Source organism: Camelus bactrianus, chromosome X (genome assembly GCF_048773025.1).
Source record: "Camelus bactrianus isolate YW-2024 breed Bactrian camel chromosome X, ASM4877302v1, whole genome shotgun sequence".
Taxonomy (NCBI): domain Eukaryota; kingdom Metazoa; phylum Chordata; class Mammalia; order Artiodactyla; family Camelidae; genus Camelus; species Camelus bactrianus.
The window spans coordinates 95,990,325-96,017,880 of record NC_133575.1 but is presented as its reverse complement, the minus strand read 5'-3'; the positions used below and the strand labels follow the sequence as shown (position 1 = coordinate 96,017,880).

General features: G+C 32.6%; 1 protein-coding gene across 5 annotated transcripts in view; it reads right to left on the bottom strand.

The window, feature by feature from the left end:
* The window catches only part of STAG2 (STAG2 cohesin complex component), a 107,533-nt gene that overhangs the window by 52,178 nt on the left and 27,799 nt on the right, over positions 1 to 27,556 (bottom strand). For all 5 annotated transcript variants that reach the window (XM_010963921.3, XM_045523313.2, XM_045523311.2 and 2 more), the window contains exons 2-5: positions 14,735 to 14,878; positions 11,276 to 11,354; positions 8,009 to 8,173; positions 2,334 to 2,430 (exon numbers count right to left, since the gene is read on the bottom strand). In XM_010963921.3, the coding sequence (XP_010962223.1) occupies positions 2,334 to 2,430; positions 8,009 to 8,173; positions 11,276 to 11,354; positions 14,735 to 14,778 (385 nt within the window). In that variant the 5' untranslated portion in view covers positions 14,779 to 14,878. The remainder of the gene's footprint in view (positions 1 to 2,333; positions 2,431 to 8,008; positions 8,174 to 11,275; positions 11,355 to 14,734; positions 14,879 to 27,556) is intronic.

Sequence of the window (27,556 nt, the reverse complement as noted above, 5' to 3'; positions counted from 1 at the left end):
TATATAAATAAATCTCAAAGCAAACTTACTGCATACCATTTTGATAAACTCCTAAAGCCCCTCCTCTCATCTCATAAACCTAACAGCCATAAATCCAAATATAAACAGAAAACAAAGTAGCTGTCACAAACTCCATGCCTCATTCCTGAGGCAGGCGTGAAGGAGCCATCAGAACATCAGGTCAGATTCTATTGCCTTAAAAGTGTGGGGGACAATGAAGTGAGACTGCTAAAAACTGGTAAACCGCACAGTGACAGCACACCAGGAAAGAAGGAAACAATACTCGCCACAGAATCACCCACCAGGGTGTTCTGGAGCCATTCAGTGTAGGGTCAAACACCTCTACACACATCTCAATAGCTGCAGAAGGCATAACTGCAGTAAAATAACTGACATTCATAATAACAATGCTAAATCCACAGGAAAATGTTAAAGTACACTGTATCTATTTAAACATATTTCTAACTCATTTATAAAAGAATTCTATCAAAATAATTGAGTGTGTTTTCTAAGTACTTAATGACCTTAACTTTTGATTACCTGGTAAATTCCTCTGTATGTAGCTTCTCTGATTCTAAAATAAATATTATAGCAGTGTTGAAATCTATTTAAGTATTCAACACCTTCAATTTAAAAAAAAAAAATCTTCACAATCTGGTTTGTGACAAGGTATATCCAAAATGTTGACAGCTCCCGACTTATAAACACAATGATGCCAGAAAAGGAAATATATCTGATAAAGGGAAAATGCTCTTATTATGGCTTTGTTTTAAAACTGCAATTCAGAAGCCCAATTAGGAAACTAAAACTGATCAAGCTACAGTAAAACAGGGAAGGCTAAAGATAAAAATTAGAATTTCAACTCATCAAATTATTTCTGGCACCTATTCAGCTGTTCTGCAATCAACCTTCCATTTTCAAGGAATCTAAAGAGAAAGGGCATTGCCCTTGATTACATCACACAACAAAACAGGTACCTGTACCCTTCTACTCCAGAAAGATGGACTGGACATAGACAAAATAAAAATAACATTAACTAAAGAATTACTCTGGTTCATTACACTGTCATTATCACAACACTTCCTCTGAGCAGATTCAGTAGAATTTTGTAATACTGATTTACAGCTACCTTTAGCAAAAACTGTCAAGTAAACTAGGCAATTCTCAAGACATTTTAAAAAATTTCTCAAAACTGACCACATTAAAGGCATCATGAAGACCACAGACTCAAGAAGTTAATAAATTTGCCTACCAGGCTTCACACATGTAACATTTAACATGGAGGCTACACTGGAAGTTGTGATCAACCTCAAATAAAATTCATCAGTTCTTATAATGTTACTTGTTTTCCAATTCCAATGACAGGGTTTTTGAAGAAATTTTATAGAATTAAAGGAGTAGACATTAGTAAATTTCTTCTTGCAATCTTTTTTCAGATTTGCTTAAATCAGTCATTTTTTAACATCTTAGTTTTTTAGATCTATTTTTAGCAACCTTTCCTCTTCCTGACTTCTAATGCCTATGTCTTTGGTGCCATTTTCATTAAAATATGTAATACCCCTGGAAAACTCTGTAACATTTATTTGCTCATGTTATCTTCTAGAATTTCAAGGATAGGACAAGTACTGGGGAGATACAGAATAGATCAGAACCTGCCCATGATCTTGACTGACTTATCTACTAATCCAGATCAGGATATATGACTCTCCAATTTACACAATTTTGTCCCCCTGCCAAATGTGTATGCTAAACTTTTGTTCCGGGGAAGACATTTCTATATTTTATATTTTCTCTACTTTTACTTAAAAACCTTTCTAAATAAAGTACAAACATTTTAAATAAGACCCCACTCCCTACTCCAGAGTTTTTTTCCTTTTAGAAAAAAAAAAAAAACCTGGAGATTTCACCAATCCTTACTTAACTTACTTACTTACTTACTGTTATTCATGGCACTTTTTAATTCCCTACACTTTACATTTCCCTGCCACTTGAACCTGTATCTCTTCATTATCTTCTTCCTCCCTTCTTAACCCATTTCTTTGTTCCTAAAACCAGATGCTGAAAGTGGGAGATATATCTAATAAAAGTAACATAACAATTATAAATTGCCAAGTTTTTAGTTAACTTTCACATATAAAAACAACTATTTCAAGAGACTTTCTCTCTTACGTTGTTCTTTGCTCTTTTTTTCCCTTAAATACATTTTCTTTGGTTATAATGCAAACAATTCAGTATCTTGGCATTATTTTCCATGTAAATGGCTAATGTATCTTTAGGTGAAATAAGAAGAGATCATTTGAGAACATTCTGCTTCCAAAATAACTATATCTTACCTTTACAGCCTGAACACTGAATAAAAAAGTTGATGAGGTCAAGAAGTGCTATATCTCGGTCATGCTTGTATGACTCTATCCAATCATCTACCACCGACTACAGTAGAGAAGAGGAGGAAAAAACCATTAGCTTTTTCTTATGTTCCAAGAATTAATTAAGTCAGATTAAAGTCATTAAGATTCAGTATTAAGTGGTATCACATTACTTCAATAAATACATATTTATATACTGAAGTTTAAAGTTAAAATATAACAATAAAATAGAATCAAATTCAGTAAATTAATCACCTGATAGAACATAATGATGATCCATCTTCTTCTACATTTTTTGCATTAAAAGGAATCTGACAACTATGGGATCCAACTCTATAAACTGAAATTATTTATTATTTCTTAGTGACACCATAGATGTCTTAGGAAACACTAAAATATTTTTGACTAAATAATGTACTAAATATTTTTAGCAAAATATTGTACTAAATAATATTTAAAATATTAACACTGCAATGGAATGAAACTTTTTTTTAATTTTAAAAAGTGAATGCCTGAGGAAATGCAGAATAAAATAACACCTTTTTCCAATAGTGAGCACTAATTAATAGTCCCATATTAATAAGAAAGGCAAATTGAAGGCTAAATAGACATCAGAAGAAAGTAAGACAGTTCATGGATCTGGAGACTTGATATTGTTAGATGACAATACCCTCCCAAACTGATCTATAGACTCAGTGCAATCCCTGTCAAACTCCCAGGTAGCTTCTTAGCAGAAATTGGAAAGCTGATTCTGAAGTTCTTATAGTAATGCAAGAGATCCAGAAGAGTCAAAATAATCTTGAAAAAAGAACATAATCAGAAGACTCAACACTTCATGAATTATAAACTTACTACAAAGCAACAGTAATCAAGACAGTACAGTACTGACATAAGGGCAGATATGCAGATTAATGAATAAAATTCAGAGTCCAGAAATAAATCCTTAGATTGATGGTCATTTGATTTTTGACAAGGATGCCAACACAATTCAATAAAGAAAGACTAGTCTTCTCAACAAATGGTTCTGGAACAACTAGATATCTGTATGTAAAAGAATGAGGTTGGACCCTATCTCACACTGTACACGATACTTAACTGAAAGTGGATCAAAGACCTAAATGTAAGAACTAAAACAATAAAACACAGATGTAAATTTGCATAACCTCACATTAGGCAAAACCTTCAGTATTAGATCAAAAAGCACAAGAGACAAAAGGAAAAAATAAATTTGACTTACTCAAAATTAAAACTTTTTGTTATTCAAAGGACTCCATCAAGGAAGTGAAAAGATATCCCACAGAATGGGAGAAAATGTTTGCAAATCCTGTGTCTGATACAGGATTTGTGCCCAGAAAATATAAAGAAATACACTTAATAATTTTAAAAAGTCAAATAACTCAATTAAAAATATAGGCAAAGGATATGAATAGACAGTTCTATATAAAAGATATAACAAATGGCCATTAGCACATGCAAAGATGCTCAATGTAACTTGTTATGAATGAAATGGAGATCAAAACCACAGTAAGATACCACTTCATAGCCACTAGGATGGCAATAATTTAAAAATACATACAATAACAAATGTTGGCAAGGATTTGGAGAAATGGGATGCTAAAACACTGCTAGTGAAAATGTAAAATGGTGCTGCCACTTTGAAAAACTAGTTTGGCAGCTCCTCAAAAGGTTAAAGAGTTGCCAATTGACACTGCAACTCAACTCCTAGGTATATACTACCCAAGAGAAATGAAAACGTATGTCCAAAAACTTGTATAATAATACTCATAACAGAATTATTCACAATATCCAAAATGTGGAGACAAACCATAGGTATGTCAAGGGATGAATGGATTAAAAAATATATACATATGGTATAACCCATACAATGGAATATTATTTGGCAATAAAAACGAAGTTATAATACATGCCACAACATGGATGAACCTTTAAAACATTATGCTAAGTCAAAGAAACCATTCAAAAAGGACCATATATTGTATGATTCCCTTCATTTGGAATGTCCAGAATAGGCAAATTTATAGAAAATAGATTCATGGTCACTTAAACCTGGGGGCAGGTGAGGAGAAACTAACTGCTAATGGGCACAAGGTTTCTTTCCGGGTTTTAAAAAAAAATTCTAAAATTAGATTGTGGTAATGGTTGTACAACTCTATGAATGTACTAAAAACCACTGAATTTACACTTTAAAAGGGTGAATTTAATGGTTTGTGATGTATATCTCAATGTAGCAATTTTTTTTTAAATAACAGAACTAAAAAATTTAAGCAGTACTGGATTCCTTTGTGGATGGAAGAAATCACAACAGAAAAAACAATTTAAAAAATTTTTAATTAGGATAATAAATAACAGCTAATATAAAAAATGAAAAGTTATGAGGGGAAAATATATTAAGTTATATACCAATAAATATGGAATCTGGGTATGAACTGAATGAATAAAATATGTACAATTTGTTGTACAAGAAAGATAATATGATTACACAAAAAGAAAAGAAAAAGGAAATATTATCTAAGAATTACCTGGCTCAGAGAAACTGGACATATTCTAAAATTTTGCTTAATTTCTAGATTTCAGTCCTTTTCTAAATTTTACAGCAGCTTGTATATGTTAATCAACTCAATTTATGAAAGAAATGTGTTTAAGATGATTCCCAAATATGATACAGGCAATAAGTATCAAGAGAATATATTAAGGGACTATGAAAGTTTTAAAACATCACCCCTAGTTGTTTGACATTGTTCCCCAAAAAGAAGTGGGGTCTATGCCCCCTTCTCTAGAACAGAGTACGGCGGAAATAATGCTTCCAAGATTAGGTCATAGGAGGCTACTCAATTTCTGTATTGGGTTCTTACAGCATTAGGGATCTAAATACTTCCTCACAGGACACTCACTCCAAACCCAGAATCCATACTAAAAGAAAACAATGCCACATGGAAGGGCCATTTGTAGGTACTCTAGGTTATAGTTACAGCTGAGCCCAGCCTTCAAGTCACTCCTAACTAGGCACCAAACATAAATAAAGAAGACTGCAGATGACTATAGTCCCTGTTTTTGTGACCTCCAGGCTTTCAAGCTATCTCAGCTAAAACCCCAGCCATCAAGGATAAGCAGCACAGAAGAGACAAATCTATTTAAGTTCTGTCTGAATTCTAGATCCACAGAATCACTAAGCATAATAAAGTGGTTGTTCTTTTACATCACTAAGTTTGGGGTGGTTTGTTATGCAGCAATAAATAACTAGAATGGCTATTCTCGTCAATAAAGATATAAAAAAAATTTAATGAAATCTCACAAAAAAGATCACCATATCACATTTAAAAGTTATTCATGAAGATCAAGTAGAGCTTATACTAGAGTTTATATATGGCTGCTGTAATAAATACATATTAAACACAAAGAGTAAAAATAAAACAAGCTATCACATTGAAATATATTTAAAATTTTTAATCATATAGTATACTAAGAACTCATTCAACAAAATTCAACATCTATCGTCTAATAGAACTAGGGACACATGCATGGTTTGTCCTTTCTTAAAATTTAAGAAGTATTTTAAAACCAACAGCCAGTCTTGTACTTATTCACTCTCCCTTATAATTACTGAAATAAGTATATCCTGGGAATACAAAAAAGTAACACATAGTCTTTGGTTAAGGAATGACTAATCTAGAAGCAAATATAGACATGTGCATAACTAAAATACAATATACTAAGTGCTACATTGGAAAGAGAAGAGTAAGAAAAACATTCATGGGGAGAAGGAGACAGAGTCCAAGAATGCTTCTCAAAAAAAGAGTGACATTTGATTTAGTCAATCCTGTATGATATGGAAGGGAGGAAAATAACAATATTCCATGCAGTAAGAAAAGCAAATAGAATGCTCTGGGGGCAGAGAACATACTGTGGCTATAAAACAGCAAGTATTCCAAAAGGAAGTTGGGGCTGGAACTTTTAGATAAGGAAGAACTCTTGGAAGTTTGTAAACAGAAGACTTCCTTGATCAAAATTGGTATTAGAAAGATAACACAAGTGGGAGTACACAAAACAAACTGGAGGTGGAAAAATGATTCAAGGAAATCAATGGAGATATACTGTGGACATTCTGCTTTTAAGGGGAAAAGCACATTTAGAAACAAAAATGGCACAGAGGTACAATCTTAACATATGACAAACCATAAGCAACAGAAAAAAAGGAAAACGTTTATTCTTTAAACACTGAGATATCATTAACAAAAAGAAATACGAAGCTAAGCCCTCACAATTTCTATTAAAATTTCGGATATGCCAAAAAGTTAAAAAAAAAAAAAACACCAGACTCGACAAAAATAGAATAGCCTAATTAGCTGTGGATATAAGTTGAGGTTTCTGATGTTAACAAAAAACAAAAGATATCAGAAAAAAGATTAACGCATTTAGCCACCTAGAACAAAATATTAGAGAAGTATACTATAAATATAAAAAGGAAGGTGATAAAATGGTATATGATGTGACAGAAAATTTATCCCTTCAATAAAACTAACCCAAAATGGGAACTACAAAAAGGATAATTTTTTAAATTAGGGAATGACTAAATAAACCATGGCCCAGTAACAAGAAATTATTTTTCAAATATGTACACAAAATAATCATTTAAAACATTAAACAAGAAATAAAATCTACATCCTAAAAATCACAACTATGTGAACATAAACCATATATGCATAAAAGGTGAATTTGAATTTAAGAAAATACGTTGCACTGTGCAATTGATACTTCAAAAGCCAACAATTCTTTTTCATTTTACGTGTAAAAATGTTCATTAGTTTAAATTGATATTTTAAAATGTATTTATAAAATTACACATATTTAGATAACTCAGTGTTTATAAATAAGATTTACATTTCAGTTATTCATTAAAAACAAAAAGCTTAATGGCTAGCCCTCCCTAAACCATCCATGTGTACCTTTTGTTGATTAAAGGTAATTCCATGAAGGAAAAAAAAAATTCCTTATTGCTTTTATAAATTAAACAATTTCACTAGGCATGTATATTCTTTTAGTATTTATTCAATATTTAAAACCATATATGGGTTTAGCCTCCAGTGTAAAGCCTGAATGCTTTTATTGTCATAAAATTATGAAGAAGCAAAATTTAAGATGATTTGACAAGGATATGACTCCTTTTTACTCTTCTGCTAAGAAGCAGCACAAGTAATAAAATTTGTAAAATACAACTGTGATCAAAATAATTCAGTTCACTGAAGTGGATAGTGATTTTATTAGGTCACTCAACCAAGAATTCTGTACGGGCAAAGGACTTCATATTTTAATAGCCACTACATAAATTCAGGGGAAACTGAAACCTCATAGTCAGGGTTCACATCAGCATATTTTTTGACCAAATAATTTTTTATTATGTGCCATTGAAAGAAAATAATGCAGCAGAAAATGACGAGACACAGATTAAAGGTCTTACACCTGAATAGACAAATCCCTAGTTTTCTGACTAGTTTGTTGCTTTTTTCTAATAAGCAGTGTTAGAAATTTTTAAAACACAATTAGAAAAATCAGAGATGTATTTTACAGAAATCACTGAAGTTCAATATGTACAAATGAACTGGGAAGAACACAATAAATATTACCTGCATAGCACTCTTGCCCATTTTAACAACTTCAAACAACATCATGTTTTCCACTCCATTCTGTTGGTGATGACCATTCATTCGGTTTGGACCAGAAGGAGGTTTTCCTCCTCCATTTCCACCTTTGCCCTTTTCTCCTGGGCCTTTTTTGCCTTTTTTACAAGTCTGCATAAAAATATAAGTTGGTTAAGTTATATCCTTATATCCTTGAGAGTTCAAAAATAAAATACAGCAGAAGCAGCTGATAGGATTCATAATTATAACATGCTTAAAACCTGACCTAAAGGGGAGTACCATACACATATGTCATAATAAAATGATATGGTGACAGCTTCTTTGTGGTATCACCTTTTTCATTTATACTACTATATACCACATGTGACACTGCAGGTAGGAGCACAGTCTCTGCAGAATGACAGACTGTATGAGTCTAAATTTCTATCCCTGTTAGCTGAGTGATCTTGGGCAAGTTACTTAATCACACTGTGCTGCAGAGAGATTTCCTAACTTGTAAAGTGAGAATACAACTGCGCCTACTTCATAGGATTGTTGCTCTAGGGTGCAGGCTGGAGTGGGCAACAAGAATAATAAAACTCTATGAAATAAGTAACTCATAATTCAATATTTTAACTTGATGTCTACTGTTAGCCTTATAAATCATTGCAGTGCATTGACAAAGGAATTCTAAACAGTATGAATAGGTGTATCAATCTCATTCTTGTTCTGGGCCCTCCCTCCAACACTTGTTTATCATAAAAATTCAATTAATGAACACTACGGAAATGAAGTCCCTTTATAAGAAAGTTGCTGATATTGGGAATAGGGACTTCTTAAATCGTGAAAAGGTTGCCTACCTGCCTTAGTTATAAAATATCTCCAACAGCACTTATACCTTGTTACTAAAAAACAAGTTATTCCCTAACTCAGAGTATTCATCTCTAAAATGCTAGAATTATATTAAAATATTTACAGATTCAATGATTTTGAAGGTCTCTTTTAGACCTATACATTTCTATGATCTAGAGCCAACAGTCAACAAACTTTCTGTAAAGTACCAGATAGTAAATATTTTAGGCTCTGCAGGCCACAAACTGTCTCTGCCACAGTCTTTATTCTTACAACACTTTAAAAATGTAAAAACCATTCTTAGTTTGTGGGCAGTACAAAAACAGTCCATAGTTTGCAGATCTGTGATCTACTGCCAGGTCTGCAAACTTATTTCCACTGGCAGTCTGTATGTTTCTATACTTTGTTCCATAAAGGGTCCTTCCTCCTTCAAGAGTCCAAAACCACTCTACTCTTAAGAACTACTTCAAATCCCTTCCTAACAAATGAGAGATACTACTTGTTAATTTACATTATTTTGTTAATAAGATTCAGTCTTTGTGAACCTAAGTTATTAATTCCTAATTGTAGAATGAACAGCTTTTGTCCCCAGGCTTTTATCCCCAGTAAAAGGAATTTCAGAGATAAGGGTGAAAGAAAAGATCAACTACAAAGAGTACACTAGAAAAGTATAAAATGTTCATGTTAATTAACATGGAGCTATATATTTGCAATTTATCTATCATATGCCTCAATATTCCCTGTTGGTATGAAAAACTAATTAGTACAATTAAAATGACTCAACGGATACGCTGTCCTAGAAAAAACAATGTGCAAGGAGTGATAATATTGGTAAGTACAAGAAGTAAACATGCTAACCTGGGTATAATCTTGTAGAGCAGAAAACAAGAAGACTAGATAGTATACTATAGTGGATTAAGAACATCATCTTTTAACAGATGTGGGCTCAAATCCTTTAACCACTAAGCTTCTCTAGACCTCAGTTTCCTATCTATAAAAATAAGGAAGTTTTCTAATCTACAGGGTTGTTCAATTATTAAATTAGATAACATGTAAAATTTTAGCACAGTGCATCCAACATACATAGTATAGGGTCAAAATATTACCATTATAATAAGTCCTTGATCTGACCCCTAACACCTGACTCAAAGCAGTGGCTACTCTATTCAGATGCCACTGTAAGTCTTATCTCAGCCTGCAAATCAAATCAAGGTCTAAAGTAGTTTCTGTTTTGCAAGATGGTGGCAGAAAAAACAAACAAACAAAAACCGGTTTTCTAATGAATAATCATATCCTACCAACTAGAATTATGGCTGTCTTTGGATAGTCATGATTTAACATTTGTATTCTTTCCCACTTTCTCTTTTCACTCTCTCTCAAACTACTACTTTTTAAAGGACTAAGAATGCATATGAAATTATGAAACCCATGGATTATGTACACTCTAAAAAGATATTCCAAAGACTAGTTAAATAAATTATGTTCCATACATAAAATGGGATGCTATGATACCATTAAAAATTACAGACAGGAAAAATTCACTGATAGGAAAGCTGCTGACAACATACTGTTAAGTTTTAAAAGCAAATTAAACCGTTTACATAGTATGATTTCATTTAAACAAAATTCTATGACATATTTATACATAGGTGTGTGTATATACATACATATGTACATTCATCACAATGTTTAAATGTTTAAAATGGGAAATTTTTACTTTGTTCATTGTACATTTCTGCATTATTTAGACTTTTTAAAAGAAAATGTGCTGTGAGAAAATATAAATCCAAACTTCATTTTGGCAAAGAAAATGGTGAACAAAAACAAATCATCTTTTGCACAATGTATTTACATATGCACAAAGTGAAACATATTTTCCAAAACAGCAAAATGATTTAACAGTTCCCTAAGTCATCCACACCCCTCAGGCTACCCAACTGATGCTCTAAACTTGCATTCTACTGACTCAGAACTTCACTTTGTTAGTTTTTATCCTTGATATTACTTATAAAGAGTAAAACTTGCCAAAAGTAACCCACTAGACTTAAACGCTTGTAGGTTACATTTTTAGGGTGCTTTAGAATAAGAAATTTACTGATTTGCTTTATATTGAGTCATGTGTAAGTAAAAATAAAGTCAACAGAATACCATATTTTGCTTAGCATACTATGCTTTATAAAATAAACTACTAGAAACAATGATGTAGTAATTCCAACTTTATAGTAATATAAGTAGATAATGAAAGATATTTGGTCTAAAAGTCAAAGAAACCACACCAACCAGGAAAAAAAAAAGCATTTTTAAAAGACAACATCTGAGACATAGCTAAATATATGTTAGACATTAAACATATAATTATGTTTATTCATATATGTGTATTTATGACCTTAACCCAAATAAAAACACATATTCTGTACATACTTTTCCTTTGCCTTGCTTTTGGTTTTTTCCTTCAATGTCTTCAAAATCTGTGTCAGAAGAAAAATGTGTTTCTGACTCCCTATGACAAAAAGATAGGCAATTATTTAAAACCTTTCTTAGAAATGTAGATGGAGTTTCTAATTTTTGCCATATTTTCTACAAGGAAGGCTTGGTTAACTCATTACAAAATTCTGTATTAGATTTAAATGTAATTAAGATGCTTTCCCAAAGCATCATACCATAGCACATTACCAAACATATAAGGTTACATAACACAAAAACAATAAACTAAAACACAAATGTCTAAACATTTATTTATTAACTTTTAACTAAAGCATACAAACGAAACCAAGGGCTCTCAAAATTTTTAACCCTAGGAACTGTGGTGTTCTACTGGAATGGCTGGTTTCATTTTCTGATTCAAAGACTATGGTGTACAGGGGAAACTGGGTTTTTGCACTAGATACTGGATAATCTTTATTAGGGAATTTTAGCAATGTTAAGGATCCTATGAGCTCTACTACATCACTCAAAAAACATTTATAAACCTGAGGGTAACTATAGAAAACATGTGTTTCTGAAAGAATATGTAGAAAACATTGTTACAAACTAAACCATTTGAAATACAGTGGGGAAGTGTGCTAATTGATCAAGATCCTTTATGAAGTAAAGAGGCAGTGAGCCATAGTCAAGAGAACTGGTTCTAGAGCTGTACTAAGAAACTGTGTGGTCTTGAACAACTGAGTCTCTCAATCTTCTCATCTATAAACAATGTTTATGCAAGAAAGAATGTAATCTCTGAAGTCTCTTTTTTTATTATTGAGTTGTAATCAGTTTACAATGTTGTGTCAATTTCCAGTGTAGAGCACAATTTTTCAGTTATACATGAACATACATATATTCATTGTCGCATTTTTTCACTGTGAGCTACAAGATCTTGTATATGTTTCCCTATGCTATACAGTATAATCTTGTTTATCTATTCTACATATGCCTGTCAGTATCTACAAATTTTAAACTCCCAGTCTGTCCCTTCCTAGCCCCCTCCCCCCTGGCAACCACATAAAGTCTCTTTAATCTCTAAAATGTAAACTTACAGTTCTAAGAAACTGTCCCTCACTTTGGAGTAGGAGTGTGTTGTATAATTTGGATTTTCTTGGGCATAAGGAAGTAGAATAATTTAAATATGCATGTGTGATGCTTCTTATATACGTAAACATATCTATCTAAATAGTAATAACATACCCACATTTAAATGCTTAAAGCAAGGCATATTTGGCATTTGAAATTGAACCACACACATAAAAGATAGAGGTTTTACCATTTTAAATGTGTAAACCTAGTATCAGTTTTGTTTAAAATAAATAGAATCAAAGTGAAAGGCTATGTTTCTAAAGCTAGTCTTCTCTAACTAGATTTCTTCTATTTCCTTTTTTTTTTTCTATAATAACCAAGTTGTCCAGAGGCTGTGAGGTAGGAATACTTTATAAAATTAACGTAATGGTTAAGATGCTGGTAGGGGAAAAAATTACTTTTTATAGCACTTACCTACAAAGTTATTTAAACAATGTATTGAAGATAATGACAATCCTAACTATGTCCTATAATGTTGCAAGGAAAGAGCCTGTAATAACATCATCTCCCAGAGTTAATGCACCAAAAACTGAATGACTGCTTAATATTAACCCTGAAATTCATGCCTCTTACATCTTAAAAAGATTGTTATCAATAATCTTCCCACGTGTCTATATGGCCTTGTTAAAAAGACTGAAAATGTTTTTAAACAACTTGATGTATAAATAAGACATCTGTGGGATACCAGCTCTCCTAAAGAGCTCAGTAAATGCTCTAAGTCTGCACTTACTAGTCTTTGCCAATATTCCAATGGCCACAGAGTAATCAAAGGCTCAACTACATGCTTAATCCTCATCTCCAGGCTATCCCAACTAAAACAATAAGCCACTACAGGTTTAATTACTAACTGGAAAACCTGAAGAAAACTGGAGTAATCAGAATTAGTCTAAAATATTCCCAACCAAAGAAATTATTCTTGTGAGTCTCCAATGCTTTCTTCTATTTTTAAAGTCAAAAGAACAACAAAAACCTATCCTAAGTGAAATAATACAAGCTAAAATGTTTATAGACCATTACTATGTTAACCTAAAAGCGGCTTGAAACTTCAAGTCATCTATCACATGACTGAATCTTCCACTCCTTTCTCTTTACCTGGCCCCCACTCACATACCCAATCAAATGCTATCTATCTCCACAACATCAATTCCCTCTTTTCTGTTATCCTACTTCAGACCCTAATTACTTGATCTATTCTAATAGTCAACAGTCTGTAATACAAATCTTATTAATTGTCTCTAATGTATTAATGTATTTGAGGAATTTCACAACTTTATAATAGTCAAATCAAAAATTACTCTTTTTCTCAGATGATCCCATAGCCTCCTTCAAACAAACAAAAACAAAGCCAAGAAATTTTCCTCAAGAATCTTAAAACAGAATCAATATAAACTGGGATTAAAATCACAATAAAACTCATACTTTGAAATATTGGCAATATCCCAGCAGACCCTTAATAGTCTGAATATAGAATTATTTTTAAAATGAAAATTCATATAACATCAAAAGCAGACACTGGCCACCACTATGTACAAGGATATCTGTTGTTTTCAAAATTTTCAGCAACCAGATTTTTTTACATCAAGTCTTACAAAGACTCTAATAACAAATATAGTGTGGTGTACATATGTGTAAAGTTAAAGGGGTCCATGGGCAGTTTAAGGGTTCAGTTTTCACTTAGGCACCTCACGAAGCTGGAGCTTAGTATAAAAATCACCACTGCATATATAGTAGCTCAAATTCTTTCTTATACCAACACCAAAGAGTAATTAGAATAAAAGTTGAATAAAGAGTATGTATAGCTTTTAAGATAAGGCTTAAAGGAAATACTTTCTTTGAAGTGACTTTATGGACAAACGAGCATGTCATTTGTTTCTGAAAAAAATATGGAAAGCACGTCCTACCCTCCTATGTTTGTTTTAGCCTATCATTTAATTTTATAACAGAAATCTGACATTACATCCTAAATATTACTGCCTGGTATATATCCCTTACTAATGAGAACACTTCCCATTTTAAGAATTTCATGATATTCCCTCAAAACAGTTGCTATTGTAAAACCAAGTATGGACTCAAAGAACTGAAGAGCAAAAATAATAAATTTTACAGTATCTAAATTAAAAAATAAAATTAAATGTACTGTATAAAAAGCATGGAATTACTGTTACAGAGCCCAATAAGCACTGATATAAACTGTTTCAAAGTATGCAATGCTATCTTATACTGAAATATTAGATCTTCCCAAGCAGAAGCAACTTTAACGGAAGTTAATACATTTCCCATTCTGTGGAAAAAACAAGTATTTAGAAATTATCATAGTATACTTACTGAAGTAGATTAAAATCAGTTGGTATTTCTGGAGCTGCTATCATTTCTTTATCATCTTCTGGAACGCCCCAAAGTCAGAAATACATTCATATATTTACGTGGGCAAAATGATGGTTTGCTTCTTTCTTCTAAGACAGACAATTCCTTTAAAAGGGGAGGGAGGATGCCGTATTTATTATGAACACACCAAAAATATTGGGAAGGGTATCTATCTACTCAAAAACTAAATTTCCAAGTGCCTGCTAATGTGTTTTAGTAAATAAGGATTTCTTTCGAAGAAAAGCAGTCAAAAAGGATTTGACTGCTTTTTCTAGATATGAATTTGTTATAACTGTTATAGCCCCACAATAGTAACAACAGTTACTAGGAAAGAACCTTTTATTACAATTATTTTCTAAAATTTGTCATGATTCTCTAGCCTGGCTTTAAAAGACAGATACCCTAACTAGGAACAGAATGTGACTCTTACTCGTCCTAAAATCTTTGACAAGTTTAAACCATAATACAAGATGCCTGAAAATTCTATACCTTTCTGCTGATGATGTACAGTATAGTTAAAAGGAGCTAATAAAAAAATCTGATACAATTTTAAAACATTTTAAAAATAGGTTCTTCAACCATAGAAAAAACATACAGTCCAAAACCTGGTTTATTATTAATAAATAACTACTTCATGATAATACATCTGCATTGAACAGGAAGGGGGGGAATCTTAGTTTTTAACTATTCCCTCAAGGAACTTCCAATCAACTTAAATACAAATAATGTCATATGGACAAGAGACAAATGCCATTTGTGATCGAAGTTTAAGTTTGGCCAAAGGAAGGGTATTATTTCTAGTTTTGAAGGTCACAGATGTAGTTCCTTAACAAGAGAGTGATCTAAAAGCAAATGACAAATTTGTAACAAAAAAGAAAACAGGCTGGGTCTGAAGCTCTTAACTTTATAATTTTATTTTATTTCCAAGTGAATCTAGTACTTGGTAGCCACCTAAAGACTAAACATATCCAATTAATAATAAATGTTCAAATGTCACCTACTGATGAACTTCTCTAATGATCTCTTCCAGCATAGACATTATACAAGAAACTGATCATTTTAATTTTTCCATTAATTTTAACTCTCTAAAAAGCATCATAAATGTCCACTAATATGTAATTAAAATAAAAAAGTTCAAAACACTGCACTTCCTTGCTCACTCTAATTAAGCTACTCCTCTCTGCCCCTTCTCTCTAAGCATTTTATAAAACCAAACTTGCTGCATTTCTTAAATATACAGTTTTTAAGCAGACTTTAAAGATAGTTCATAAATGGATTCTCCTAAGGGACATAAAGAATGAATCAGCTCTGAAAAGCAGAAAGCACTAAATAAAATAGGTACTGTGTGATAAACTACATTCCTCTAAGTAACACAGAACTAATTTCTAGTGTACAAGAAGTCTTGCCGAGTCAAATTATTTTGCTCACTATAAGGCTATACTAACATGTATTTGGTAATTTAGAAACCAAAGCAAACACAAAAGAAAAACAATTTACAAAGATGTAAGTCTCCCAGACAAGGTGCCTATATTTTAAAAAGAAATACCATGACAGAGTCTGATAGATTTAGAAAAAATTATTAAACTAAACTAGCCAACTCTCTATCCCAGTGAAACATCTGTTTTTAAAAGTTTATCAATATTAAAAATCCATCCAACCAACTAACAGTATCTATCATGTGCCAAATGCAGTGGTGGGCACTGGACATACAGTGGCGAACAGGAGAGCAATGATGCTTGCCCTAATGGAACTACCTGTAACAATAAATGTGAAAATAAATTTATTTCTAAGAGAAAGTATCTATCTCTACTGCCACCTATTATTAAACATAGTATTAAATTCCATGTATCTTGAGGTTTTACTATTGTAATCATTCTCTAAGTAACTAATTTGCCACCAAAACAGTTCTTCATAGCTCAAAAGAGTTATATATATTGAAGCTGCTTTGTAATTTAAAGGAGAGAAACAATGGGTAAGTTAGCATTGTTTTTTTTTCTTTAAGAATATAAATATTATCTGCAGTAAGAACTGAGAATTTTTCCCTTTTTATTTTAAATGTTTACAGCTATATACAAATACAATTTGCTTCCCCAAAGGATTTTCATTAAAAAATTCCCAAACGAGGGCTTTAAATTTACTTAACACCATTTGACCTAAGTTGGGAAACCCAAAACTAAGAATACATAATGCTCAAATAAAAGTGTAAGTTTAATAATCTAACTCACCACACCATTTCTGGCCTACTGTAGGTTATTAATTTAAAAAAAAATATGCTCAAAGATCACAAGGTGGAGCTCTCACCTAGTGCCAAGGAAAAACTCTGAGATTTTTAGCATATGTACCAATTTTCTATAACTACTATAAAAGAGTTAACATTCCAACAGCTTTGGAGGATAAAGCATAGAAATGAAATTTACTTTAACTCTCAATCACTATTTTCTTCTTGGGAAAAAAATATTTCCAATAACAACTAGCTTCTGCTTCTCCTTACTTAAAACTAAGCAAACACATTTGTTGATAGCTTGAATAATATACTTTAAAGTAAAACCACTTCCTTAGGCTCAAGTGTATATAATACACTGCCATTAAAGATTTGTTAAATACATTCATTATATAATTATTGGATTAAAAAGTAATAAGTGGTTATATATTTTTAATTCTATATGTTAAATTCAAGTAAACACTCTCAGCAGTACTCCTGATGTAAACAGATCTAAAAGCTGAAAGTTGATCACCATAACTTTTTCAAGTGATCTATAATAAATACGTTTAGGACCTGTTACTCAGTTTAGATCCCAAGTTAAATTAATTCAATAACAAAAAAACTCTTCCTCCACGTCTGAAAACCTGCTGGGCACCTACTATGTAGCATATAAACACAAATATATATTAAATATATATAATTATGCTTATATTCTTAACTCCAAATGACTTAATTGATTAAAATTATCCTCCCAGGAAAAAGTAAACACACACAAAAAAACCTGATTTTCTTTAATATTGTTTAAAAATCTTAAAGTAATTCTGATTTCTTTTTACAAAAGAATGATTGTTTCAATCCCAAGTGGTCTCAAGATAGAAAATAAAAAAGCTACAAAACAGAGCTATTAATAACAAAGTCCCTCAGAACCTACGTGTTATTGGGGAGTGGGGGGGGGCACTTAAAGTAGTTGGTGTATTAATCCTTTCCCTAAAAATGCAGAAATATCCAACTCCTAAAAGCTAGCAAACTCAGCACATACACCACATGACACCCCCTTATCTTAACACCCCTCCCAAAAGGGTTACATTCTTGTATCTATGAGGATCACATCTTGGAAATGTACATACTCTTCTGGAATACCACCATCATTATAATACAAACACTTAAAAAGGAAGAGGAAAATGAATATATATATGGTGACTGAATATATATATATGACATGACTGAACCACTATGCTGTACACTGGAAACTAACACAACATTGTAAATCAACTATACTTCAATTTTAAAATAAATAAATAAATAACTACTTAAATGTCCAGCCACATATTAACTTATGGTACAAATGTAATTAAAATTCATACACTGAAACTACTTATGATGACTGTGTAGCAAAACTACTTATGACGACTGTATAGCAAAATAGGTAAAGTTTATGTTAAAAGCCTTATATTAGGATACAATATTCACCAAAAAAAGAAGCAAAAGAAAACAGTTATCGTGATGGAGAAAATGTGGGTGATTTTTAAATTTTTAATCATAATCTTATTGTTAGTATAAAAAAAGTAAATTATGAAGGTGGAATTTCTTTTCAACATCTCTTAATAGCTGAACTGAGGAATTACAAAACTATCTCTGCTGCTAAAATCTGATTTACTCATATTTCAGGTATGAAATCTCATAAAGTTATGCATCTACAAAAAGGAACCTACAAAAAACTCTAAGTTCTATCATAAAACTATCTTTATTATGCTCATCTACAAGATTAGCAGGAAACAGAAACATTCATAAGATCTCCTGACAAGACCCAAAGGTATGTTCCTTTTATCGGCTTATCTACTTTCTTAGGAGACAGCAGACAGAAGTCTGTCATTCAAGATGAGATTGTGAATGTTAGAAGGTAGACTAGCTCCTGCATTAGTACAGTTAATGAAAACAGGAAAGTTGCCGTCATTCCTTATGTCAAATGATACATGGCAACTTTGAGTACAAAGGACAAGAATGAAAAACTCACCAAAAAAATTAAATCAGACATAAATAACTACCTTCAAAAGAAGGAAATCTATTGCTCTTTTGATGCTGATAACCTTTAAAAAAGATTTCTCCTTGCTCAAAAAGGTATTTTTCTTCCCCCAGTTTATTTCTATAGTCTTCTGACTAAGTGACAGGGTGAAAAGAATGACAAATCAAGCAATGATCATGTAATACTCAGGCCAGTAACAAAATTTTCACCTAAACGTTTCTTGATAGCATACTCACATCACAAGTACCACATATATCATTTACAAATATATTTTCTTTTCCATAAACTGGGAAAGAGACCTAAAGAATTTCTAAAGGTAGAACCTGCTGCTCTAGTGCAGGAGGAGGAAATCTGGAGAAGGTATAACTGGAAGAAATCTGAATACATAAGAGAATTAATGATCCTGTCTACATTTCCTAACTAAAGCTCTCTACATTTCCTAACTAAAGCTCAAGTATCTGCCCTTACAAACTTAAAAAATAATACACAGAAAGGAGGGGGGAGACCAAAAGTAAAAAACAAAACAAAACAAAAAACAAAAAAAACTTTCTAAAATAACTAAGTAGATAAAGTAAACAAACCTAATGCCACAACACTTCAAAAACAACTTTTACTTTCAGGAAGAGGGGAGGGAGCAAGCTGGGGCATAGTCTACATAGATTTGGCATCACTATACACTGCCAGAAACTAAAGCCAGAAAGAACTGGAAACATCCACCTGTTCCCCTCCTATTTTTAAGAGTAGGATAGTAGATGCTCAGCAATCTTCCTCATTTCCTTGTCTACCCACATTCCCCAATACTTTCCATTTGTGACTCAAGTTCTAACCACAATTAGGATCACCTAGCCCAACCTACATACTCAGCCTGCCCCAGTTCTTGACCATCAGTTCTGATTTCTGTAGAAAATCTAGCACGCCATCATCAACTTCAGAACAAATGAGTGCTACAGGGGGAGGTGGGGGATAAGAAAAGGCTTCTGCCTTATTCCTGCAGACCCACTACTCTATCACTCTGTACTCAATTGTACCCTATGCCTGAATCATCCAATGATCAATACCCTGCCTTGTTCTTGCTATAATATATCTACCAGCCCCATCTCAGGAGCTGGAATCCTGCCCCTAAACCCATTCTAAAAACAGTCTCCCTGTGTCTCCCCAGTTGTCCTAATCTAAATGACACAATACTGTCTTCTCATCCGTCTACCATAGTGGCACTGACTGCTGCTAGACACTGGATACCGTATCATACCTAATATAGTAGTGGACATACATCAGCTATCTAATTCCAAGCCTGCTAATTTCCCAGTTTGCCTTAACAAGCTGCAGTTGACTAGACATTATATGTCAACTATCATACCTATCCCAAGGTAAGTATCAGAACAGGTAACTATTTGTTTTATCATATACTACCACCTTAAAAAATCATACCTCAGTCTGCCAGAGTCACAGCTAAACTATAAGAATCATTTTTTAAAGCACTGTCAATGTTCACTCTTCATCTCACTTATACTGGAATATCATACTCTGCATTTAGCTTTCTGCACTAATTTGAAATACATATGTGCTCCACTGACCTAACTTTCTGTATGTTAAGACATCATGAGTAAACAGCAGTAATTACTACTGGGTGTAGTGGCTTTCAACATTTCAGAGGTGAGACCAAATTAGCTGGTATAAAAGAATATCTAGATCTGAAAATCAAATTTACAACAAGCTAATTTCACGTGTTAACACTCGCAAATAGTATACAGTATGATACAAGCACAGTGCATTATTACCATCAAACCCATTTCACACTGGGCACCACTGGTTCACTGGCAGATTTCAAGCAATAGCAGATTATCAAGACAGATTTCATAGCAAAGTAGATAAAGACAGGATAATCCTGCATGGATTGAGGGAAATCCACAGATTTTTATTTCATATACTCTCGGGTTGATTGCATCAAAAACTTTCACATTTATTTACTCAAGGCAGTAAAGAGGACCTAACGAAATCTTGAGTGTTTATTAATGGTTCACATGAAGATGGAGATACAATTATACCTGAGACACAATAAAACCAAAGTGTAAAATAAACCACTTTATAAAGGATAATGGGAAATCTTAATCTAAAATTTAGAATTGCAGTTACTACCACTAAGCACAATATTTTTGTTCATTTTAGTATGACAAAACACAACATACATGCTACATATTTAAAATTTTTGTACCTTACACTTCTGATTAGGTAACACCTTACTAAAATAGCTAGCATAAGCATCTACTCAATAAACCACTAACCTTCCTACTAACATGCTATAGTACACAATTCATAGGCTTGAATTATGTTCATATTCAAGTTCAGAAATCAAACATTTTTTCACAATGAGGCTTATGAAAACAGTACAGGTACTTTCCATTTCTTATTTCAAATTTAAAAGGTTGGTAATTCTACACAATGACAATAACAGGAGAGTCATACATATGTTGTACTCTAAAATTATTTTAATTCTAAACTTAAGTCTTCCTAAATAAAGATTAAACATGTAAATTACTTTTAAAAAATTAAATTTAAGCCAGATAAAGACACTATAAAGAAACCCTACAGACCAGAGGTATAGCTCAGTGGTAGAGTGCAAGCTTAGCTTAGCATGCACAAGGTCCTGGGTTCAATCTCCACTAAAAAAATAAAAATTAAAAAATGTTTTTAATTAAAATTAAAAATTAAATATTAATTTTTTAAAAACCCTACAGACCAAAATCACTGATGAACATTTATATAAAAATCCTCAACAAAATACTAGCAAACCAAATTCAACAGCACATTAAAAGTATTATACACCATGACCAAAATAGGATTTATTCCCAGAATGCAAGGCTGGTTCAGCACTCAAAAATCAATCATTGTAATGTATTAACAAAATGAAGAGTAAAAACCACACCCCAATCATCTCAACTGATAACAGAAAAAGCATTTGGTAAGATTCAACACCTTTAAATGATAAAAAAAAAAAAACACTAAACAAACTAGACAATGAAGGAAGTACCTCAACATAATAAAGAACACTTACAAAAGGCCACAGTCAGTATCATACTGAATGAAGACTAGAAGCTTTCCCTTAAGATCAGAAACAAGGCAATGATGCCCTCCTCCCTCCACTTCTATTTAACATGGTATTGGAAATCCTATCCAAAACAATTAGGCAAGAAAAAGAAATATCCATCCATATCAGAAAGAAGTAAAATTTTCTCTATTCACAGATGGTATGTTCTTACATGTAAAAAACCCTAAAAATTTCACCCCCACCAAAAAAAAAAAAAACCTGTTAGAATAAACAAATTCAGCAAAGGTGTCAGATACAAAGTCATCACACAAAAGTGAGCTGTGCTTCTCTATACTAAAAATCAACAATCCAAAAAGGAAATTCAGAAAACCACTCCATTACAATAGCACTAAAAAGAATAAAATTCTTAGGAATAAACGTAACCAATGAAGTGGAAGGCTTATACAATGAAAATCACAAAACACTGCTGAATGAAATTAAAGAAGACACAAATAAATGGAAAGACACTCCACGTTCAGGGATTAGATGGCTCAATACTGTTAAGATGTCCATACTACCCAAAGCAATCTACAGATTCAAAGCAATCTCTACCAAAATCTCAAGAGCTTTTTTTTTCTTTGCAGAAATAGAAAAATTCATCACAAAAATTCAAGGGACTCCAAATAATCAAAATAATTTAGGAAAAAGGGAACAAAGTTAGAGGAAACACTTCCTGACTTCAAAATATATCACAAAGGTATAATATTGGCATAAAGACAGACATACAGACCAATAAAATAGAATGGAAAGGCCAGAAATAAACCCTGGAATACACATTCAAATGATTTTTGACAAGGGTGCCAGGACTACTCAATGGGGTTTTTCTTCAAAAACAAAATGGTGCTGTGAAAACTGGATACCCACATGCAAAAAAAATGAAGTTGGGCCATTCATTATCTCAGACCACATACAAAAATTAATTCAAAATGGATTAAAGATCTAAATCTAAGACCTAAAACTATAAAACTCTTAAAAGAAAACATAGGGGAAAAGCTTCAAAACACTGGACTTTGCAACGATTTCTTGGATATGACACCAAAAGCATACACAAATGGGACTACATCAAAACTTTTACATATCAAAGGACATCAAAACTTTTACACATCGAAGGACACATTCAACAGAGTGAAAAGGCAACCTACAGAATAAGAGAAAATATTTTCAAACAATATCTGATAAGAGGTTAACAACTAGAATATGTAAAGAATTCCTATAACAACAAAAAAATTAAAAATGCAAATAAAAATGGACAAAAATGAATCAAAACCAAGTCAGGGGAGGATACAACTCAGTGGTAGAGTGCATGATTAGCATGCAGGAGGTCCTGGGTTCAATCCCCAGTACCTCCATTAAAAATAAATAAATAAACCTAACTACCTCCTCCCTCAAAACAAAAACCTTCAGTGGTTCCTTGTGGTCTCCACATAATAATGTTTCTTTTAAAATAAAGAAATAAAAAAAAAATCAAAACTACAATGAAATACTTCACACCCTTTGGGATAGCTACAATAAAAAAGACATAATAACAACTGTCTGCAAAAATGTGGGGAAAATTTCACACTTGTGCACTGTTGGTAGGACTGTAAAATTGTGCAACTGCTCTGGAAAACAGTACGGAGGTACCTCAAAATATTTTTAAATAGAACTGCCATATAATTAAGCAATCCCCACTTGCAGGTATATATCCACAGTATTTGATAGCTGGGTCTCAAAGGGATCTTTGCACACCTACATTCATAGCAGCACTATTCACAACATCCAAGAGTTGGAAGCAGCCCATATGTCCATCAACAGCTGAATGGAGAAACGAAATATGGCATATACATACAATGGATATCATCCTTAACAAGGAAGTCCTTTCACATGCTACGACATTGATGAACCTTCAAGACATTACTGGAAATGAAATAAGCCAGCTAGTCACAAAAAGACAAATACTGCATGACCCACTTACATGAGGTATCTAAAGTAGTCAAATTCATAGAAACAGAAAGCAGAATGGTGGTTACCAGTTTTTGTTTTTGTTTTAGTTTGGAGTCAGGGCAGGAAGAGGGAGCTGTTGTTTAACATGTTGATCACCCACTGTGGAACGAGTGGCCCTGAGGAAACACAATCATCACCCAGATTTGGGTGATGTGGTGATCAACATGTTAGTGGGTATAGTTTCAGAACTGCAAGATTAAAAAGTTCTGGAGATCAATTTCACAACAATGACAATTTACTTAACACTGCTGAACTATCCACTTACAAAATGGTTACGACAGTAAATTTTATTTTCTTTACCACAATAAAAAATTAAATTTAAACCCTTTTATGAAATAAGTTTCTCTCATATCAAATATTCACAAGGTTTTACCAATCACTTGAGAACACCTTTCTACTGAACAAGCATACTATACACCATAACTATTCATATCTTCTGAAATGTAATTTTATAAATTAAGACACTGACAATTATATCTACACTCAGAATACTTTATTTTGACAGATTTTTTATCTCCTATTTATACAGTAAAAAGAAACCAAAGCTTGTCTAACTTTATAGCAAAAGAGTCAAAGAAATATCTAGCTTTAAAAAAAAGAATGGAAGCACCTGGTTGAACAATGAAGCTATCTTCAGCTACATTTTTTAAGTTATTCACCACAGGATATGAAAACTATCATTGAATAAATGTTCAACATTTCTCCTCCTTGTTCAAAATTTGATGGCACAAGTCTCACAGTCACCCACAAGAGAACAGCATACAACTTAAAGCAAGAAAAAAAGCACCAAGAACCTTCTAGTAGCAATTCAGGCAAGCTGCAGTCAAGGGTTAGCGTGTTACAATGGCATTGTGTGATGATACTAGAAACTAGGAGTTACTGATCCCTAAAATGTAGCGTGTGATTCCATTAAACTTGGGAAAGGGAGCTTATGATTAGCCTGCATCATTAAGATGATCCAAAGAAGAGCTATCGAAATGTTACATATATGTAGTTAGATTACTGGTACTAGATATTACCAGGGGCCCCCATATTTTGCCCTGTAACCTATTCAATGTTCAGTGCCTTTAACACCCATGAGTGTCTTCCACTTCAGTAAGTCATCCAATAGGAGGAAAACAGACCAACTGTGAACCCAAGCTCTAAGGTGACAGGAAATTTTTAAACTTTCCTAAAGCAACTGAGACCAAAAGACTACCTTATTTCTAAACCACTACGAATATATTAAAGCATCCTGGCAAAACATCACCAAAAGGATTATCTAAATGCTAAGAAAGGAAGCAAAATAATGATTCAGCAAACATTTAATATTAATTAAGACCAATATATTACTATAGGCAAAAATATAACAGAACTAAAGTTTCTCGGTGTTACTCTTAAAAGTGTACTCTACAGCAGAGAACTTGAAACTACTATCATAAATTAGAGAGGTTTAGTTATTGCAACTTTGCTTTTAAGACAATTTCTTGTACCAGAGATTTATCTGCTAAGTCATTAGTCAGGAAAGAAACTTTTCAATTAGAAAATTCTATAGAAAAACGTGTCATAATGATCCACTTCATAAAAAGGTTTCTGCCAAATAATGCAGCAAAATCTGAGAACAATATGTATGAGGAGATTCTTCATATGCAAGCATCTCCCATCTTATTCTGTGATTTACTTTGGTAAAACTGCCCAAAATGCTCTTTTCATCATGAAAAGCAGTCTTTCTCTCTCTTTCCCACCAGTGATTATGCTCAGCTTTCCTGATTTAATAAACTGCAAACAAGAAAGGGAAAGTTTTCTCCTCCAACTGCTTCTAGTAAATTACTCTGCTAATGTTTGCCAAATATCCCACTCATGTTGTTTTACTTGAAAGTTTTAACTCCATTATGTCCCCCAACTCACAGGTTAGTTCTGTGTCACCTGCCCTGCTAGCAATAACAACTTTCTAGGTATTCAGCTATCTTTCACCTGTCTCTTTTTCTGTCCAAAGTTACAGAGCAACAAGCAGAGTTTCTCCACTGCTAAAGCAGATAAATATCAACACTATCATCGACACAGTTACTAGCCAGCGTACTTCACTAACTCATATTGATCATAACTTGTAGACCATGAAATGGTTCAGAAGTCAGTGTGACAGATTCAACTCCCTCACCATGAAAGGCATCATCAACAGAGTCACCTTCTGTTAAGTCTGGCACTTAATATCAATGTTTACAACAAATTGTTTTGATCAGTATGCTACTTTTAAGAAAGAAGTATAAGATAAGAATACACATATGGATGCATTTGTTTGCACAAGAAGAAATACTGCAAGGATTAACGTGAAACTTTTCTTTAAAAAAGCATTTTTTAAAGGTTACCTATAAGAGGGAGGAGATGAAAGAAGAATATAGGAGGCAAGAGTCTCTGAAAACTTCTACATACACTCTTCTACATAATTTTAACTCTTGATTTAGGAAAATGAATTACTTATTCAAGAAATGAATTTGTGAAATTGCTAAAGTTGAAAAACTAAGAACAAACTTAATCATGTATATCAAATAAACAGAGAAAGCATTTATAGTAAGAGTTTAAAATACAACATTGTATCCTTAGTGGGATGAACTCTAAGGACAAAATGAAATAAAGGAAATTTAAACTTTACTTAATAGTTTTGTGTTTGTTGTAATACTGATTCTGTTCCTCTGAAGTTACTTACTTTATACTACAGGATAGGAAATAAGTAATCATGTTAATAATACTAAGAATCAAGGATTCAAGTGTAAGAGAAAAAAGACAATTAACAAAAAAAACTTTAATAACACATACTAAAATTGAATTGAAGGGAAATGCAAATAAAAACTACAATGAGATATCATTATACCTATCAGAATGGTGAAAATAAAAAGTAGTGACAAAATCAAATGATAGCAAAGATGCAAAGAAACTGATTCTCATATATTGGTGGTGGAAGTGTAAAATGGTACACCCACTCTAGTAAAGAGTTTAGAAGTTGCTTCTAAAAACCATAAAACCACAAAAAAAGAAATGATAATCATGTGATAGAATAGACGTGTCAGCTAAAGCTACTGTGGTAATCATATCTGCAACACAGAAATGTATCAAAGCAACACATTGTATACCTTAAACTTATACACTGTTAATTATATCAATAAAAAATTTTAAAATGTAAATCATACATGCATTTGCCATAAAAACCAGCAATCTTACTCATGAGCATTTAACCAAGAGAATTGAAAAACCAATGACCACATAAAAACATACAGGAACATACAGAGCAGCTTTATTTTTAATAGCTAAAAATTGGAAACAACTGTTAGTTAGGGTCTTTACAGAGTTAGGGTCTTCACAGAAGTTATCAAGTTGAAATGGCATGGGTTAAAAGTTAAAAAGTTAGCGTGAGCCCTAATTCAGTATGACTGGTATCCTTATAAAAGGGGGAACTTGGAGACAGACATACACACAGTGAGAATGTCATGTGAAGATGAAGGTGTAGACCAGAGT